This window comes from Melanerpes formicivorus, unplaced genomic scaffold (genome assembly GCF_026170545.1).
Source record: "Melanerpes formicivorus ecotype bairdi unplaced genomic scaffold, bMelFor1.0.p_v2 SCAF_2, whole genome shotgun sequence".
Classification (NCBI taxonomy): Eukaryota; Metazoa; Chordata; class Aves; order Piciformes; family Picidae; genus Melanerpes; species Melanerpes formicivorus.
This window is the reverse complement of record NW_027142354.1, coordinates 57,309,502-57,328,853: the sequence shown is the minus strand read 5'-3', so window position 1 is coordinate 57,328,853 and position 19,352 is coordinate 57,309,502. Positions and strand designations below refer to the sequence as shown.

General features: G+C 48.6%; 1 protein-coding gene across 2 annotated transcripts in view; it reads right to left on the bottom strand.

Moving 5' to 3' along the window:
• RASGEF1C (RasGEF domain family member 1C) overlaps window positions 1-19,352 on the bottom strand; it is an 81,895-nt gene that overhangs the window by 19,070 nt on the left and 43,473 nt on the right. For both annotated transcript variants that reach the window (XM_068162819.1, XM_068162812.1), the window contains exons 3-7: window positions 17,767-17,889; window positions 14,514-14,651; window positions 7,363-7,575; window positions 5,195-5,269; window positions 734-829 (exon numbers count right to left, since the gene is read on the bottom strand). In XM_068162819.1, the coding sequence (XP_068018920.1) occupies window positions 734-829; window positions 5,195-5,269; window positions 7,363-7,575; window positions 14,514-14,651; window positions 17,767-17,889 (645 nt within the window). The remainder of the gene's footprint in view (window positions 1-733; window positions 830-5,194; window positions 5,270-7,362; window positions 7,576-14,513; window positions 14,652-17,766; window positions 17,890-19,352) is intronic.

The window sequence follows — 19,352 nt, the reverse complement described above, 5'->3', positions numbered from 1 at the left end:
CCCTCTTGAACACCTCCAGGGATGGTGACTCCACCACCTCCCTGGGCAGCACATTCCAACGACTAATGACTCTCTCTGGGAAGAACTTTCTCCTCACCTCGAGCCTAAACTTCCCCTAGCACAGCTTGAGACTGTGTCCTCTTGTTCTGGTGCTGGTTGCCTGGGAGAAGAGACCAACCCCTTCCTGGCTACAACCTCCTTTCAGGCAGTTGTAGAGGGCAATGAGGTCACCCCTGAGCCTCCTCTTCTCATTGTGATGGGGCCAAATTAAGCAAACTCAACCCAATACCAAGTTAAAACCCCACTGGTCACAGCTTACAGCAGTGGGCAGCAGGACAAAGAGCGGTGCAATGGGAACTCACAGGCACAGCAGAGCCTTAGGATGGCAGATAACAAACACTGCTGCACTAGAATATTTTCCAGCAGAAATCTCACAGGATAATTCAAGGCATTTCTTTCCCCTCTGTCTTTTTTTCCCTGCAGGGTTCATTATTGCACACTGTGCTCCTCCTACATCAAGAGGACAGCGCATCCCCTGCGCGTCGCCAGCTCTCTTCTGCAATGTGTTTGGCATTTATCAGGGTTGCCTCTGCAAGTGCAATTTTACTAAAAGCTACCCTCAGATGCTTAGCTAGGCCAGGAGAAATAAATCCCCAGGTCTGCTCATTAATGTGTGAACTCAAAGTGCTATTTCAAGCAGGTGGTGAAACACGCAACGTAACTTTTCCCTTACCATGCAAATTTCCGTTGCTACCAGATAGCAGAGTCTGTTGAACCATTTCACATAGGCCTCAAGGTTGCTGGTCTTCTTCTGCTCACTGAAACAAGTCTGGGGAGGAAAAAAATAGAGCACATGAAAACATACAACTGTGTTTCAGTTAGCTGCCTGATGGCTAAGACAAACCTTACACAAAGGCACTGGCTGCCCACGTTTCTCTCGTGCACGTGGAGGACTGTGCAGCAAGAGCCCTGTTCAGTCAGCAGGTAGGTGGGTGGGTGGCAGATGCCAGGCTCTAGCTGAGTGTGTCACACTGCACCAGTGAAGAGAAAATGGCCCCACTTTGCCTGCAGCCAGTGTTCACTGACACAGTCTGCACTGACCCTGCTCCACTGGGATGCTAACAGCCAGGGCATCGCCGGATTCAGACAGCAACAAGACTGGGTAGAAAAAGACAAGTACAGTCTGCCACTGAATGTGGCTGTGATTCCAGGGCTTCCTTCACTTCAGTAAATGCCATCACCCACAGCCCTCTTCTGGAGAGGACAAACCACAACCTAGTGAACTGAACAAGAGTTAAGAAAGAGAAAGCAACACTTTCAGTTGCTCTTTTATGGAAAAGAAAAAATTCCCTTACTGAGTTTTCAGGATAATTGGCTCTCTGGTGACCAGCTCTGTCCTGGGGTCTGCTCTTGAGCAGGTCACTTCGATGCCAGAGATACCTCACTGATAAGAGCCATTACAAGAAGCACACTCCCATAACTGATAGGGGCTGTGGGAGCAGACACTCGGCTGAGCTCCCCCAGCCCCTTTGACATCAGCAGGTAATTCGACTTCAGCAGAGTGATCGGGCAGTTCACACAGCCTGAAGATGTTGCTTGGGATTATAAGAATTCAATCCCCTTTCCCAGCCCTAAATTCTTAGGCTATCCATCTAGGAGCCCCTGCTCTCCAGAGCTCCAGTGGTTCAGCTGAACATTGGTTAACATCCACTAGAGGGTATCAGAGAATAGGGATTTTTTTTCATCTTGCCAAGATGATCATTTCCCACAGCTACCATAAATGCATCCCTCTTTCTAAGAAGAAAATCACAGTGCATGAACACAGATCCATTCACCTCGATGGGATTACCCATACTATTTTTAAGTTAAGTGCCTTAAAACCCCTGAAGAAATGGAGTTTAACATGGTACACAAGGTAATTGTCCAAGTGAGAGAGCATTCACCTGTGATTCTGTATACAGAAAACCACAGCGTCATGCTGTGGAGCACCTCTCAAGCAGCCAGAAGTTCCTAACTACTTTAGGAGAAGACCATATATATTAAACAAAAATAATACATATTTTAAAAGCATCTCAAAAATAAATCCCAGAAAGGCTTAGGGTTGGAAGGGACCTTAGCAATTCTCTTTTGAGGGTGTCAGGGAGTGATAGGACTGGGGGGAATGGAGCAAAACTAGAAGTGGGGAGATTGAGATTGGATGTCAGGAAGAAATTCTTCCCCATGAGGGTGGTGAGAGTCTGGCACAGGCTGCCCAGGGAGGTGGTGGAAGCCTCAGCCCTGGAGGATTTTAAGGCCAGGCTGGATGTGGCTGTGAGCAACCTGCTGTAGTGTGAGCTGTCCCTGCCCATGGCAGGGGGGTTGGAACTGGCTGATCCTTGAGGTCCCTTCCAACCCTAACAATTCTATGGTTCTATGATCTACTCCAACCTCCCATTAGTCCAGGTTGCCTCATCCAGCCTGGCCTTGAACACCTCCAGGAAGGAGGCATCCACAACCTCCCTGAGCAACCTATTCCAGAGTCTCACCAACTTCACACCGAAAAACTTCTTCCTGAGACCCAGTCTAAACCTACAAATGTCAGCAAGCAGCCTGTCAATCTCCAACAGCACAAAGGAAAGCCAAAGCAGCCCCAGCCTGCCCTTAGCCAGTGCTTTTCATCTGCTCTGTGCTATTTCTTGTTCCCTGCTAGAGCAAAGCAGCACACCAAACCTAGCTTATGTTCTGAGCCTGGCATTCCCCTCTGCACACTGCTGTCCTGTGCCAGGGCATCAGCTGATACCACAAGAGCTGTGAGAAGTGTGCCCCAGTGAAAGCTGAAGCAGACTGCTTTTTAAAGGCTATGCTTTATAAATGGCAACAAAATTTAGCACTTCCCTAGCATCTTCCATCTGCACCTCCAAGTGCTTGATAAACACACATAAATGAAGTCTTTTGAAGCCCTTGCACCAGAAAGATGTTTAATGTGATCTCCAGCTGGAGGGGATTCAGACCAAAGCTAATTCCCTGGGGTTACCAGGGTGCTCTTCATGGCTCAGAGAATGGTATCACTCCACATCTGCATGGCTGTGGACAATGTTCTGCTAGGTCCTATAGGATCACTCCACTATACCTTACTGTGGTGTAAAGGCTCTTCTAAATCACCCCTGGGCCCTCTGATCAACCCAAGCAAAGGGTGGAGGAAAGTTGCAGACTATCTCTGCTTTCATCAGCTGACTTGAAGCCCAGGAATTTGTTAGTGCCATGCTTGTGTGAAAATGTCAGGGCAGCTTATCTTCAATCTTGAAGGTCTTTTCCAACCTGCTCTATCCTATCCTACCCTATCCTATCCTATCCTATCCTATCCTGCTTGGCAACTTCAACTTCTCCTCACAGCTTTGTGGTGTTCTGTGCTGGCTCTGCATTTGAAATTCTAGACAGCTCCAGCTGTTGTGCATACATCAGTTCTTTACTGAACATTTCCTCTTTCCTCTTAACATCCCTTCCCCTCTAGAGCTTGATGTAATTAGATTTCACTTGCTGCTGCCTCCCACTCTTCCAAAACTCACTCCAATTCAGTGCCCTCATTTGATCTCTTTCGTTTGACTTTGATACAGATAATGACAACTGTTCCTTTCCAGCCTTGTCCCTCATGTCTGCAGCAGCTTGCTGAAATCTCACTCTGACTGGTTTGATATTTCATGGTTCTGACACATCTCTGCTACCTTGGTTCTCCTGCCTAAAAGATGTGATCAATGCTCAGAATATTTGAAATATCATCTCTGCCCCCTCCTCTCTCCTCAAAACCAGCTGCAAAATCTTCCTAACTCCAATTAGAGGAGGAAAGAGCCCAGTGTTGCACTTTTCTTCCTTCCTTCTTTCCCTTCCTTTCCTTCCCTTCCCATCCCTTCCTTTCCTTCCCTCATTCCCTCCCTTTCCTTCCCTCCCTTCCTTTCCTTCCTTCATTCCCTTCCTTTCCTTCCCTTCCCTTCCTTTCCTTCCTTCATTCCCTTCCTTCCCTTTCCTTCCTTCCCTTCCTTTCCTTTCCTTCCCTTCCTTTCCTTTCCTTCCCTTCCTTTCCTTTCCTTTCCTTCCCTTCCTTTCCTTCCTTCATTCCCTTCCTTTCCTTCCCTCATTCCCTTCCCTTCCTTCCATGACAGTGCTCTTTGGGCAGCACTATGAACAGGGATCCTCCTGTTCTGCTCAGCATCCAAGGATGACATTCTGCCATTGATGCACAATCCCAGTGGGAGCCCAGATGCAGTTCTGGGGAAGAGTTTTCCACTCTCTCTTTCCTGGCTGTGTGTGAAATCTCCAACTCTCCCTCTCCAGCCAGGAAGACTCTTTCTTTTTTTGAGGCACTCACAGCAATTCTGTTTCAAACCCCTCTGGAATGAGTGGAAAGACTTCAAAAAGGGGCTTCCAACAGACACTGGCTGGGGCCCTGCTCGGCCTCCCCATTCCTTGTGGTGCTCTGGGTTAAAAGCCATTGTGTAGACCGAGCAAAGTATGTTGATTCATGACGCACTGACTCACGGCTGCGGTGTCTGGGCACACACCATGGGCATTACATCACATTACAACCTTCAGCACTTGGAACAGACATTCCCTGGCTGTGCACAGCCTCAAGCCATCTGCCCCTGGTCAAAGCAGGTTAGGAGGAACAAGCCAGAAAGCAGAACATCAGCGTGCTGGCTGGTTTATAAATACCTGAGGGCTGGGGGTCAGGAGGGAGGGGACAGGCTCTGCTCAGCTGCACCCTGTGACAGGACAAGGGGCAATGGATAGGAACTACAGCACAGGAGGTTCCACCTCAACATGAGGAGGAACTTCTTCACTGTGAGGCTCACAGGCTGCCCAGAGAGGTTGTGGAGTCTTTCAAGCCCCATCTGGATGTATTCCTGTGTGACCTGTGCTGGATTCTGTCATGCTCTGGCAGCAGGGGTGGACATGGTGACCTTTGGGGGTCCCTTCCAACACCTAACAGCCTCTGATCCTGTGGTCTCAGACTGGGACATACACTCCCCAGGAAGGAAGGGCAATGACCTGCCAGTGCAAGCTCTCCCAGCAGGTCTCATCCTTGCAGTGACAATACAGCTCATCAGGTGGACCTGGCCATGGCCAGCATGAGCCAGGCCCTGCTCTTATGGATCCCCATCACATGGCTTCATTTAGAACAAACATCACAGGAGACACTAAGCATGTGGACAAATCATACCTTGGTGCCATCCAGAGGGTCTTTGTGTACAAAAGCCTGCACAAACTCCTCAGGTCCAATGTGACTTAGCCTTTCCTATTAGAGGAGGGAAAAAGAAAGAGAGGAAGAAGTAAGAAATCTGGAGATCTGTTTCTCTTGGCAAGGCAGCTCTGAATAGTGTTACTCCACTGGTAGACAGCCAGCTATCACCAGACATGGAAATTCAAAAGAACAATGAGAGTTATTTCAGCAGAAAGCAGACAATGAGAATAAACATGTCTCATCACTGACACCGCAGAGAGAAAGGTGCTGGATGCAGAAGGACCCATCTGGGAGCCAGCAGACCTCAGCCCTGGGCTTGGTGCTGCCACAGAGCTGCTGTGGTCCAGCAGTGCTCCACAGCCTTGATTCCCAGCTGCTGAAGCAGCAGCAATGCTGTGATCTGGTAACCATGGCAATCTGCTGCTCATCTGCACACACACAATGCTCTGACCCTACCTCCCAGCCCAGGGAAGCTCAGGTGATGCCCTGGGGTGCTGGCTTTGTGCCAGTGAGGAAGGAAGGCACTGAAGAAGCTTGTGCTCCATTAAAGAGACTGCTTACACAGTAGTGTGTCCCAGGCATTCACCAGACCAAGAGTAAATCAAGCATCCAGATCTTTCCCAGGAAGAGACAGTCAGGCCATCTCCACCAGCTCCTGAACAAACCTGGCAGTACCAGCCACACCACTGCCCTTCTTCATAGGCTTTTCAATCCCCTTAAACATGCTGATCAGAAACAAAAATCTCCTCAGTAGGTTGTAGGTCACAAAGGAATCTTGGAATTCCTGGCACTTAGGACACTCAACCAACAGTAATCCTCCCAAATCCATGGGAGTTTTACTGAAGTGAGCATGCTATGGTGACCCCATGCTCTATCCCTCAGCTTCTCACCTTGCCACAGGTAACTGCAGAGGGCTCTCACCACCAAATAACTGTTATTTAATAGGCAGCAAATAATTCTTAGCAACAAAGAAGCATCAGGCAGTTCTAGCCCAGAGTAGCTGCTGTACCAGGGGCAGTAAGTGGAAGAGAATGTAGAGGCCACTGGTTACAATAAAGTGGAAGGAGAACCCCTGGCTGCATCAGTTGTAGAAGTGCAGAGTGCCCTGGCTACAGGGAATCTCCCCTTGGAAGACAGCTGCACTGTGGAGGGAAGGGAAAGCAAGAGGAAGAACTCCAGGCAAAAGGACTTCTGCTCTCTGGCTTAAGCTTTATAAAGCAAAGAGAGCCAAAGCTTCAAGTTCTGAAAACTAAGATGAGAACATGGCCCTGAATTTGGAGTTTCTGAGCTATTTCACTTCTTGACAAACAGAGCATCAACCACCTTCAGAATTCCCAAGGCTAATTCCATGACACTGACTCCAATGCACAGTCCATGTCACAGTTTGTTTTTCCAGCCTTCCTCTCAAGGATGAGCAGTCTACAGGAGGGCAGGCAGCAGGGAATCATTACAGCATCAAGAGATCTGCAGATGGCAGCAATGCTTTACATTCCTCTAGGAACATCCAGCAGGTCTACAGAGAGGATCTGAACCTGGGAGACTGGTGTGCAACACAACAGCCTGTCCCAACATCTTGGTGCTGCAGTTGGAGCAGTTCCCATCAAAACCCTGCCTGAGAAGGGACTGCAGACCTATGCAGGAAAAAGCAGGACTTGCTGTGGGTGCTGCTTGCAGCCCCTTGTATGCCCATGCACAAGGTCCCAAGGGGAAGAATGAAGAACACATCAGCCAACTCAGGTGCTTTGTGTATCTGTAGGGACAGAGTTGAACTGTGAAAAGTTCTTCCAAACTACTGGCAGGGCTGACGACCAGCACTTCAGTAACACCTCCGTGCTGTGGGGCTCCAAGCACCTCACAGGAGCGAGAAGCTCTTGAACCTCCTGGGCTTATGACTCCCATTTCACAGCTAGGCAAGCTGAAAAAGTGAAGTGAACCTCCCCAAGACACACAGGAACACTCCTGACCTATGGCTTGCTTCCCGAGCATCTCCTAACCTGTCAGACCCTACACCTCCTGCTGCAGTGCAGATGCAGCACGGGGTGTGCTGCAGCAATGCAGACAGTTCTTGGTTATGTCTGGAATACATAGCAGCTGATGGCTTAAAATACTATCTCTGGCTGCAGACGTTGGGAACAGTTCCCACTTACCAGCTCCACATGTGTCAGCTGCTGAGCCAGGGTGTAAGGGTCACTGCAGACGCTCAGGATTTCTCTCTGAATTGATGGAGGTTTATTTTTAAAGGCAACCAGCTTATCTGAGACAGCAGCACTGATCTTGACAATCCCTTCTTGCCCATGGCTGAGAGTTGCAAGCTTCTGATTCAGGGTTTGCAAAAGCTGATTCATCTTTTTCCAGTAGGCCTGGAGAGAGCAGGGGAGAAAGAAAGATAAACCACCCAAAGAACTAACGGCCGAGTCGGTTTGTGCTGAGTTTTCCCCTGCTGCAAAATACTCTTCAGCCAGCAACAGGTCACCAATTTATCCTCAACAAGCCTATTTCAGAGTAACCACTTGGCTTAATTACAGTTCTGTGCTTGGGACCACAGAAACAGACTGCAGTCAAGGGTAGAGGCAGGCAGGACTGGTGGGTTGGGCTGGCACCGATGCTCCATACTCCTGCCAACAGCAGGATCAGAGGAGAAGTAATGCTGCAACCTGAGTGCCTGCAGCTTTCTGGAGCACAGCAGCCTTTGGTACCCATCCTTTAGGTCAGTTATGTGTTGGCCAAGAACTCTCCCTCTCAGTGGTGCTCAGTCAACTGCTATTTGTTAGGAATCAGCAATGTTTCTGATGCTCTCTCCCTCCATCTGAGCTGAGAGCAGCAGAGGCATGCAGCTACTTGCTATGCAGCTGGAGTGGTCTGAGCATCATGTAGCTTTAAGTATTTAAGATCCAAAATGTTAATTGCTACTGAAGGAAGCTGATACTGTATTCCAAGCACAGCCATGTGCTCAGCAGGATGATCATTACTAAGTTGCTCAGGTGGTTCTCAGAGCTGGAGCAGCTCTTTACAGAGAATGAGTGGAGCTGCTGGCCATGGAGGATGGGCAGAAAGAAATGCCTTCAACCCTTCCTGACTGACAGATGCAGACATCATCAAACTGAGATAACTAGTGGGTGGGCTCTGCAGGCAAGGATTAATTGGAAATGTCCTTGGGCAAAAGCCTCACAGGGAGCGTGAGGTGTGCCCTGCAGAGGAACTTGGCCTCATGGGCCTTTCCCAGCCAGGGAAAGGAGCATCAGGCATGGGTGCAGTGGGTGCTTGCTCAATTCCAAAGAGCACAGTCACTTGGGAAAACAGTTTGTAGGTTGGCTTAATGCCAAGCCCTCCTCCAGCACAAAGACACACAGAGGAGAAATGCTCTGGCTGCTCACAAGTGGAGCAATTCCTCACTCCCCATCCAAGAGAACTTAGTAATGTCAAGCTGCTAGTAACATCAGTTTGTAATTTATCAGTGTGAAAGCAGAGCTGGCAATGAGTCCTCTCCTCTTACATCTGCACTGCACAGCAGATGTACACACTGGCACCCTCCAACAAGTCCTCATCATTGCAACAGGGACCTGGCCGGATGTGCCTTCCCACAGACACCAGCACACACCTGTGTCACACTCCAAGCTGGACACAACCCAAGTGAAGTCTTGGGAGGTACTCCTGAATCCCATGGTTTAGTTCCAGCCTTCTATCTTCAGAGCTTTGTGGACTGTGGACAGACTTCATGTCAGGCACTGAGAGCACTCCTGTGTTAGGTGCTCCAGGTACCAGAATCCAGGCAGTGCTCTGCTCACCTACACAGGACCCCATCTGCACACTGGAGGGTGCATCTCCAACCACTTCACAGTGCAGAGTAAGGAGCTTTCATCTACCCTGTTCTCATTACAGGCTGAGGCTGGGAACCTTTAGAACATCCCAAGTGCCTCAACTTTTGCTGCAACACTTACTAACTTTCATACAGCTTATCTAGCAGAAGGTTTCACCTTGCTGAAGAACCTCTTTCTTCCCTCAGGAAAGAAACTCTCTTGAGCTGGGCTGGACCAAGGGCCAGATAAGCAAGATGCAGCCAAGCTTTTGAGCAAACCAGAGCTGCTAAGTTCAAAATGAAACAAGTACCTAGAAGGCATCAGGCACTTCTGATGGAGAATGACCACACGTGTTCTGCTTGGAAGCAAATCACACAGGAGGAGTGAAAATGGAGTGAGAAAGATGCAGAAAGAAATCATTGAAAGAATGTTTAGAAAACTAAACCCCATCCCCCCTTTCAATTTTCATCTGTTCCTGATGTGTGCTAGCTCCAAGGAAGACAGGCTACCAGCTTTGTTCCTGGAAACCCTCACTCAGCCAGATGGTCATGCTTCTGGTTTACAAAGACTGTCCTGGATACAAACCACTGACCAGCATCTAAATATTTCCCTGCTTTACATCCAGGTGCGTTTGCAAATCTCAGCATGGCTCAGGAAGCTTGATCAGAATGTTGCTTTTTAATGGAAATTCAAATCAAGACATATTTGGTGAACAAACTGATTTCCTGGGGCAGGGGGATGGATGGGCATGGCCCTGAAATCCTAATTTTCTACTCAACACAGATTCATAGAATGGTTTGGGGTTGAAAGGACCTCATCTGCTTGCAACCCCCCTGCTAAGGGCTGGGACATCTTCAACTAGCCCAAGTTGCTCAAGACCTCATCCAGCCTGGCCTTGAACACCTCCAGGAAGGGCAGATTCCCATCTCTGCATTTCATGATCAAGATTAAGATTGAGATTAAGATTCTCCTGGTGGTTGCACACTGACATCATGACCACCTGAAGGAGGCACTTGGAGCAGATGGGTTTCTCCTCTATGTCGTCATTACACCATCTAGAATTACTGCAGCAGTAGAAGGGAACCCCAAAACCAGGAGCAGGGTAAGGCAGAAAAGCCCAGACAGGGAGGAGGAACCACCCAGGCCAACATCAAACAATTGGCTCAAAACTTCTAGCTGAAACCTCAGGTTTCTCTCAAAAAAGGAGTTTGGATAACAAATCTCAGACAGCAATTTCTGTGCAGGATCAAACTCCTCAATGTTTGGATGAAAACAGAACAAGAGGACACAGTCTCAAGTTGTGCCAGGGGAAGTTGAGGCTGGAGGAGAGGAGAAAGATCTTCACAGAAGGAGAGATTGGCCATTGGAATGTGCTGCCCAGGGAGGAGGTGGAGTCACCACCACTGGAGGTGTTCAAAAAAGGACTGGATGTGGCACTTGGAGCCATGGTTTAGTTGTCAGGAGGTGTTAGGCATTAGGTAATAGGTTGGACTTGATGATCTCTGAGGTCTTTTCCAACCTTATTGATTCTATGAAAAGCCAAAAAGCAGCATAAAAATTCCTTGGAAGACAAGCAATCTTGCAATGAATCCTTACCAAGGGATCTAGTTTCACCTAGTTTTGTAGGGAGTACAGCACAAAAACACAGGTAGGGCACAAAAATAGAGGTACAGCTAACAGTAAACTTCACAGCAAAGCCTCAGGTAGGTCAAACAGCTAATAAATAGGTACAGCACAAAAAATAGAGGTAGGGCACAAAAAACAGAGGTACAGCCAACAGTAAACTTCATAGCAAAGAATAGAATAGAATAGAATAGAATAGAATAGAATAGAATAGAATAGAATAGAATAGACCCAGCCAGGTGGGAAGAGACCTTCAAGATCATCTCATCCAACCCATCAACCAATCCAACACACCTAAACAACTAACCCATGGCACCAAGCACCCCATCAAGTCTCCTCCTGAACACCTCCAATGATGGTGACTCCACCACCTCCCCAGGCAGCCCATTCCAATGGGCAATCACTCTCTCTGTATAGAACTTCTTCCTAACATCCAACCTAAACCTCCCCTGGCGCAGCCTGAGACTGTGTCCTCTTGTTCTGGTACTGGCTGCCTGGGAGAAGAGACCAACCTCTGCCTGTCTACAACCTCCCTTCAGGTAGTTGCAGAGAGCAATAAGGTCACCCCTGAGTCTCCTCTTCTCCAGGCTAAGCATCCCCAGCTCCTTCAGCCTCTCCTCACAGGGCTGTGTTCCAAGCCCCTCACTAACTTTGTTGCCCTTCTCTGGACTCGTTCCAGCAAGTCAACCTCCTTTCTAAACTGAGGGGCCCAGAACTGGACACAGTACTTGAGATGCAGCCTCAGGTAGGCCAACCACCTCATATAGAGTGAAATGAGAGACACTGAATGGAGACAATAAAAATGAATCCCAAATTAGAGCTCTTGAGGAGACTCACTGAAAGTCCCTCGGGTGCACCCTTGTCTAGAAAGCTTTTCCTGTGCATGTGGGGTAAGAAATGACAAAAAAACCCCACCAAACCCCACGCATAAATCCTGCTTTGCCCTTTTAAAAGCATTTCCTGCCTTCTCTTAACCGTGTTTGCTAAGTGCAAACAACATTGTTCGTTACCTTCAGCACGCTGGCAATTATCTCGCCACAGAGTGACCCCCGCGTTGCGCCAGGCTGCGCGCTGGACTCTGCCGACTGACTCCGCTCCACTGTCACATTAGCAGTCAAAAAGCAGCAGATGACTGTTTAATATTTAAAGGAAACGTTGGGTTCTTCACTGGGAAAGTTCCTCTGAAGACAGCAGGCCCCAGCAGGTGGCTGAGGAGCTCAAATTTTAATTACAATTTCCAACTCTGTATGCAAATCACAGCACTTAGTCAGGAAACGCTTCCCAGCGTGGCCACCTTCCTAAGCACATCACAGAGCCTTTGGAAAGTGGACTTCACAAAGGACAGCAGCACACACTGCAGGGAAAAAGCCTGCACTGACCTACACGGACTGGCTGACCTCACAAATCTTCCAGTCTTTCATTTCTGTGACTCACAAGGGGAACCACTTGGTTCCAAGCAGCCACCAGGCACCACCACTCCTTTGTGCTGTCCCTTAAATAAGGGAAATCTGCATCTGTAGGGTAGGAGCTGCTCCTTAAATTAACTATTGATTTTGCTCAGCCATGATCACCTGAAATTACAGTCCCTAGGAATATCTGAAAAGCAATGATTTGAACCCCCCCAGGGCACCCATAAGCATTAGTGCAGAGCTATGCATGCTCCAGAGCAAAGGTGTGCAGTGCTGGGTTAGGCAAATAAACTATTGCTTTGTATGCAAAGAGTTGGTTTTTAGCACCATGGCTCTTCACCAGGACAGCTCCTGCTTTTAAAGAGCACAAACAAAGCCACTGTTCCCTGCCCTTAGGCTGGCTCCTTTCCAGTGGACATGGGTTTGGTGGGTCTGTATGGATTTCTTTCACTTCAGATACTGAAGGTCTCCAAGGCACCTTACTTAGTGGTTAGCAGGAGCAAGTTCATTGTTCCTCCCCTTTCAGGGAGACAATTCCCTGGTCTGCTCAATGAGACTGAGGCCACCTAGTCTCTTTCTGAAAGTCTTGTGTTCCCATCACCCCTTCTCTCCCGTGGGCTGGCCAGCCCAGCCAGCCAATCCATGCCAGCCTACAGATACCCAGAACTGCCCAGCTGTGATGCCAGCCCAGCCCAAGAGCAGCTGTTTCCATTTCTCTCCTGTTTCATGTGGGTAGGAGGGTCCAACTTCATTTCTGTTGTGCTGCCACCCTGCTAATTCCTTCTCTACCTCTCTCAGCCTCATGAGTCTGTGCTTTTTGTTCTACTGAATTGCAGCATCTGTGGCTTGAAGACAGACCTTGACGTAGCCAACAGAACTGAAGTCTTCCACATCCCATGGTTAACCTAGAAGTAATTAGAGACTCTCTATGTACCATTTGCTCCTTTTATTTTCATGGGCTTTGTGGTATTTTTAAAGTTTCTGAACTAATTGATGAGTTTCCCCTACCTGAGTGTGCAAAGAGGTCTCCCACAGACCCCATTCGCTGTGTCCTACTCTGCCACACACGTGGCTCACCAAGAGCGTACAGCCCTCTAGACTGAGTTTCTTCCCAGCAGGCCACACACTGCTGTCTTTTGTCACTTCCATGCTCCCAGAGAAGCTACATGTCCCTAAGCATTTGTATGTTACTGCAAGGTAGGAACTGCCCCTTGCAATGGCACCACATCAGCCAAACAGGCTGCACTCATCAGCCCTCAGATTCTGGGAACCCTGATGAGGATTCCACTGACATTAGTCAAGCTGTGACCAGGATCTGCTGCTCTGTGCCTGCTCACCTCCTGTCTGGGTCCATGCTTTAAAACATCAACCAGCTCCTGAATGGAGACTGTGAACTCCTTCACATGAGACAGAAAGGAGTAAGCCAAACCCTTGTTAGAGTCACCAGTGAAAGAGATGAAAAAAGGCAAAGAATGCTTAAATAAAATTAGCATCCTGAAGGCATGTAAAGTGAGGAAAGAAAATCAGATTTTGGCACAGGTGATGAGGGCCATAAGCAAATGGAGAAATGAGACAAAGCAGGGCCATAAATACAGTGAGAGGAAGGAAGTCTTCATAAGGTAGCCTCAAAGCAACAAATGATCTTTTCCAGTTCCCCAGTGCAATCAACTGACAACTGCCTGCTTGCTCCACTCCTCATTCACTCAACTAAATATCCTGGAGCACTCCTTCAGCCACTGCTTGGTCAGGATGGTTGGTCTCAGGTCATGATGGTTGGTCTCTAGACCTCTGCTAGACTATAACTCAGGAGACCACACCTCTATTACTACTTAAACTGTGACCATCACATTCAGCCTGTGCTATGCCTTCAGACCTTTTCTCTGCAGAAATGTTATTACTTACAGAACTTGCTGTGCACTAGATTAATTACACTGATCACTCTGATGTGTCCCCATGTCACTGCCACAGGAGTACCTAACCTGGGAGATGAGGCTTCTAGGGAAGTCACTATGGGGTTTAACAGCTGGCAGAGGAAAAAAAACTGTGAGAGGATAATAATAACATCTACCCATTACCAAATAATTCCTGATTTTTCTTTGGGAACGAGTAGAGTAGAGTAGAGTAGAATAAACCAGGTTGGAAAAGACCTTCGAGATCATTGTGTCCAACCTATCACCCAACACCATCTCATCAACTAGACCATGGCACCAAGTGCCTCATCCAGTCTCTTCCTAAACACCTCCAGTGATGGTGACTCCACCTCCTCCCTGGGCAGCACATCCCAATGGCCAATCTCTCTTTCTGGGAAGAACTTCTTCCTAACAACCAACCTGAACCTCCCCTGGCACAGCTTGAGACTGTGTCCTCTTGTTCTGGTTACAGGATGGAACAGAAAGTGTCAAAAGGAGGAAGCAGGTGGGCAAATGAACTTTGGGCCTCCCTGCAACATGTCAGGCCAGAGATCCTCACCTCATCACACGGGGCTATCCTGTGAATCATGTCTTTCAGGTGGCCAATCATCCGCTCCTCCTGAAAGTCATAGGGGAATGTCTCTGTCCACTCCGTCAGCAACTGCAAGATTTTGGGTCCAAATTTTCTGATCCGAGCCTGAAATGCAAACCAGAAGGATGGAGAGGGATGGGAACAGGTTTACTCACCAAAACCTCCCAGCAAATATCCCTGAGCATGGGGCAGAGTTTCAAGGCAGGCTCTTAGGTGGCACCTGCAAAGCCTGCACACACACACATACACACACAGCTAGGGTGGTGCACAAGGGACAGGCTGTGGCACCCAGACTATACCAGGCCTCGAGAGTGTGCACAACTGCCTCATCTGCATGCAGATTTAATCATTCTGCACATGCTGTTGGTTGGTTTATTGCTTGGATGGACATCTAGCTGGGGCAACCTTTATACCTTTTGGAATGCATTTCTAGGCCTCCAAAGAGGCTTCGTGCTGCTTTGCTTTCTGGCTGGATGAAAGAACTGCCTTAGTGTCCCAGTGGCAGATGTAACATGAGGAAGGGAAGATAGCAAAACCACTAGCACTTCAGTAACCTTACCTGGGGTACTGATAGCATTGCCTCTCCCCACATGAGCTCAAGGTCATAGAATCAGAATGGTTTGGGTTGGAAGAAACCTCCAAAGGTCATCCAGTCCAACCCCCTCTGCAGTCTGCAGGGACATCCTCAACTAGATCAGGTTGCCCAGAGCCCTGTTGAGCCTCATCTTGAATATCTCCAGGGATGCAGCCACAACCACCTCCCTGGGCAACTTGTTCTAGGTGTTCCACTGCCCTCATGGGAAAGAACTTGCTCCTAACATCCAATCTAAATCTGCTCTTCTCTGGTTTGAAAACATCGCCCATGCTAGGGCAGGGACATCCACTCACAACACACAGCTGATGCTCACTTTGCTTTTTACACAATCACAGAATGTTAGGGGTTGGAAGGGACCTCCAGAGATCATCAGATCCAAGCCCCCTGCCAAAGCAGCATCACCTAGGGCAGGCCACACAGGAACACATCCAGGCTGGCTTTGAAAGACTCCAGAGAAGGAGACTCCACAGCCTCTCTGGGCAGCCTGTTCCAGTGTTCCATCATCCTCACAGTAAAGGAGTTTCTCTTCATGTTGAGGGGTAGCCTCCTGTGCTCTAGCTTATATCCATTATTCCTTGTCCTGTTTTGGTATGGGTTTACCTGAGGCTGCAGTAGTGGGAATGCTCAGGAAAATGTGCAAGGAGGGAAACATGGGGACCAGCACAACTGGTGCATCAGCTGTATCCCAAGAGATGGCCAGAGCAGCTGCTTCCAAAGCTCTCATCCTCCATTATGCAAGAGCTTGTGAAAGGGAAATTGCATTAAACACCAAACTGCCCTTTTATTTAGAGAAAACACAGACCAAAACAAACAGCATCCTGCATCCTATGTACTGCAGCTGAAGTGTACCCTGTAATCAGGAAAAATTATACTCTTGAGCTCCACAGCTCTCTGCTTCTCAACCAAGGTGGTTAAAATGCGTATTTCAGCTTCCCACCAACAACAGGTTACAATGAACCACAGCTCCAAAAATAGCTGCTGTCAGCTGGTATCAAGCTCAGGCTCAAAGACCAGCAGGTGGCTGCTAAAGGGAAAGCTTTATTGCAAACTACAAAGGTCTGGGGAGACGTGTGCTCCAGCTGTGTAAACTGCTGCTGGAACTGAAGGAGAAGACTTGTGCCAGTCACAGGACACAGGGGATGGGAGGCTGCTCCTGGGCAGAGCTTTAAAGTCAGCCCACGACAAGATTCCAAGCTGGTGTCCCACCAAGTCTACATTACCACAGCCAGTCCAAAACACAGATCCACTTCAGGCACATTGAGAGATCTTCACAGTAAGACCTTGCTTCTCATTTCTTGCAGAGTTTAATGAGCATCAAATCTTTGCTATGTTCACATTTAAATCCTCCTAAACTTGCACCTGCCATAGAACTGCAGAACCAAACCCATCACACCTGAGACAAATTGCTTTGTATGGTGACCTCATCCAGGCATTTCTATTAACACTGCAGATTTCTCAGCAGTCTGATTGCTCTCCATAGAATCAGAGAATTGTTAGGGTTGGAAGGGACCTCGAGGATCATCTAGTTCCAACCCCCCTGCCATGGGCAGAGTGAAGGCAGAACTCCTGTTACTCAGGGAACCATGGGCAAAACCAAGCACACGTGCTCAGATGATGATTCAGCAGTTGAAGCCAACCACAGTGTTTCAAAGCTGGCAGGATCACTGCAGAATGCACTGAAGGTGCATCTCCTGCTCTTCAGGATCATTGCAGAATTTAGGGGTTGGTTTGGAAGGTTACAACTGATGCACATTCTTCCCCCATCTGCTGCACTGAAGGTGCATCTCCTGCTCCAGATACCGCACTGGAGAGGTCTCCATCAATGCACTGAGGAGAGCTTGGGTGGAATCCAGCACTGAGCAGGATCTGGTGGGATCCATCTCTAGCACACTCTCAGTGGGGCTGCCCGAGGCTGCAGACATGTTGGTACACACTGGATCAAGCTGCACAGTCCCTGGGGCAGAACAGGAGGGCTGCTTATACAGTGACAGCTTGGATTTTCTCATGCTGCTGGTTTGTCACAGCCTGGCTGCTGCTTCAGCTGGGTGCTGGTGTGCCAGGCAGCTCTGCAGCACGGCTGGCAGGCGATCTGTCACTGCCAGCAATGGGAGGGGAGTGAGTGGCTGCGTGCTGCTACCTGGTGTTCAAAGTGACACTTAAGGCCAAGAGGAAATATCACTGTACCAGGAGCAAGAAAGCAAAAGGGCAGAGGCATGAAGTAAAAATGGGCATGAGAGTGGTGTGTCAACATCTGCAGCTGTCAGCGTGAGGCTTCCGCCCCACCTGCTTGCATCCTCCAGGCTCCTGCAGAGCCTTCAAGAAGTGAAGGGGGAAAGTCACCTGGGAAGACTGAGACAGGGGGAAAGGGACAATCAGAAGAAGATTTGAAGTGACTAGTGCCTGGAGCACTGCTCTTAGACTTGGATGTTTAGGATGATGTTGGAGGTCTCTTCCAACCTGGTTGATTCTGTGATTTGACGATGCCTCAATGTCAGGAACTCAGCAGCAAACATTGTCCTTTAGGAGAAAGTTTCATTCAGGCAAAGGACACACACACCCCAGAGCCCCAGAATTCTCTGCCCACAGAAAACACCTCACATGTTCCTGCTGCAAAGGTAAACCAACCTTGTCCAGCACAGGGTCATCCAGCCGCTGCTGCTCGATACACTTGTGACAAACCCGGGACAAAAGCTCATGGGGTTCGATGAAGAGTCTGGAACTCAGCAGGAATGTGAAGATGTAGGCTTTCTGCAGGGGAAAGACAAACAGCCCTGCTGTAAGCAACCACACAGTGAGTAATAAAGATTAACCACAAAAGCCCCAAACTCCATGTTTGCATTTCCACTGGGACAGACCTTTAATTGTCTAAAAGACACAAGGGCTCCTGTCCCTGAAAATGGAACTGGTTTCAGCGGGTGCAGGAGGCAGTGGCATCTCCTTCCTCCACACCATCCCCTCCCAGCCTTTGGTCGCCCAAACCCTGTGCAAACACCCAGTGAAGACAGCATGTAGGCCACTTTTCAGGAGCAAGGCCAGGGGCAGGAGACAGCAGAAGCTGAACGTGTGGATGCTCAGGCATCTCCAGGCTGTCCAGGGCTGGGAGCTGCAGATGTCCCCAGACGCAGATCTCACCCAGCCTGTTCTAAGAAACATTTTATTTATTCTACTAACTCCCCAAAACTCTCTTCTCTCAGCTAAGTCATATCATATGCCATCCCACACCTGCAAAGCTGTGGGAAGCAGGCCTGCTGGATAAAGCTTTGGATTACTTAAAGTACTCCAGCAGTGAATATAAAACACACGCAGGAATCCTCAGTTGTTTGCGTCCTGGCCCCTCTTGGCGCCTGAATTATCTTCTGTCCCCCAGCCCCAGCCACGCTCCTGAGCAGCAGGTGTAATATTCCACATGACACCTTGCTTAATGAAAACCTCACAGCCTAATCTGTCCATCACCTATTTTTATTGCCTTTCTGTTCTTTTGCCTTAATTGATATGCTTCTCCATTACCTATTTTTAGCTGATCACAACCTGAGCTGTGGGTAATTTAATACATGCTGCCTGCTCTGCATTGATAACTTTCATAGTCTTCTCCACTGCCCAGAAGTCAATGCTGCTCTGGGCTTTGAAATTGAAGCCTTCCCATAGAGATATATTAGCACTTAAAAGTCTTCCAGCCAAACTCTGTCCTGAATTCCGCAGAGGCTGTGCAGAATCCAGTGCAGTCAACAGCTTGCAGGACCATCAAGCTGCTTCCAGTTTAGATCCTCACGCTGGTGGTAAAGAAACACTGGATACTGATTGATGGGGCAAGGTTTAGGGTCTAGGCTGTGCAGTGACTACCAAGCTGGTGTGACTATCACCCCAGGACAATGATGAACCCCTCAGAAGGAAGGGCTCTGTTTCCACCAAGGGAATGCTTTGTACATGCAGACAAACCTGGATGACTTCAGCAGCTACTGAAATTTAGCTAATTTAATGCCAAGTTCAGACTTGGCAGGGTTTTTTTTTTCCCCTTTGCTTTGGTCTCCATCTAAATCTCTCTGGGCTGCAGTGCTATTTTTGAAGTGCTCTGACTACTCTATCACTAATTCATCACCAGCACAGCTCTCCCCCGCTCCCCCTCTTCCCTTATTTAAAGGCAGTATCAACTTTGGGATCTGCTTTATTTTTTTTTCCCTGGGAACAATTATAGAGCAGTGAAATAGCATTTA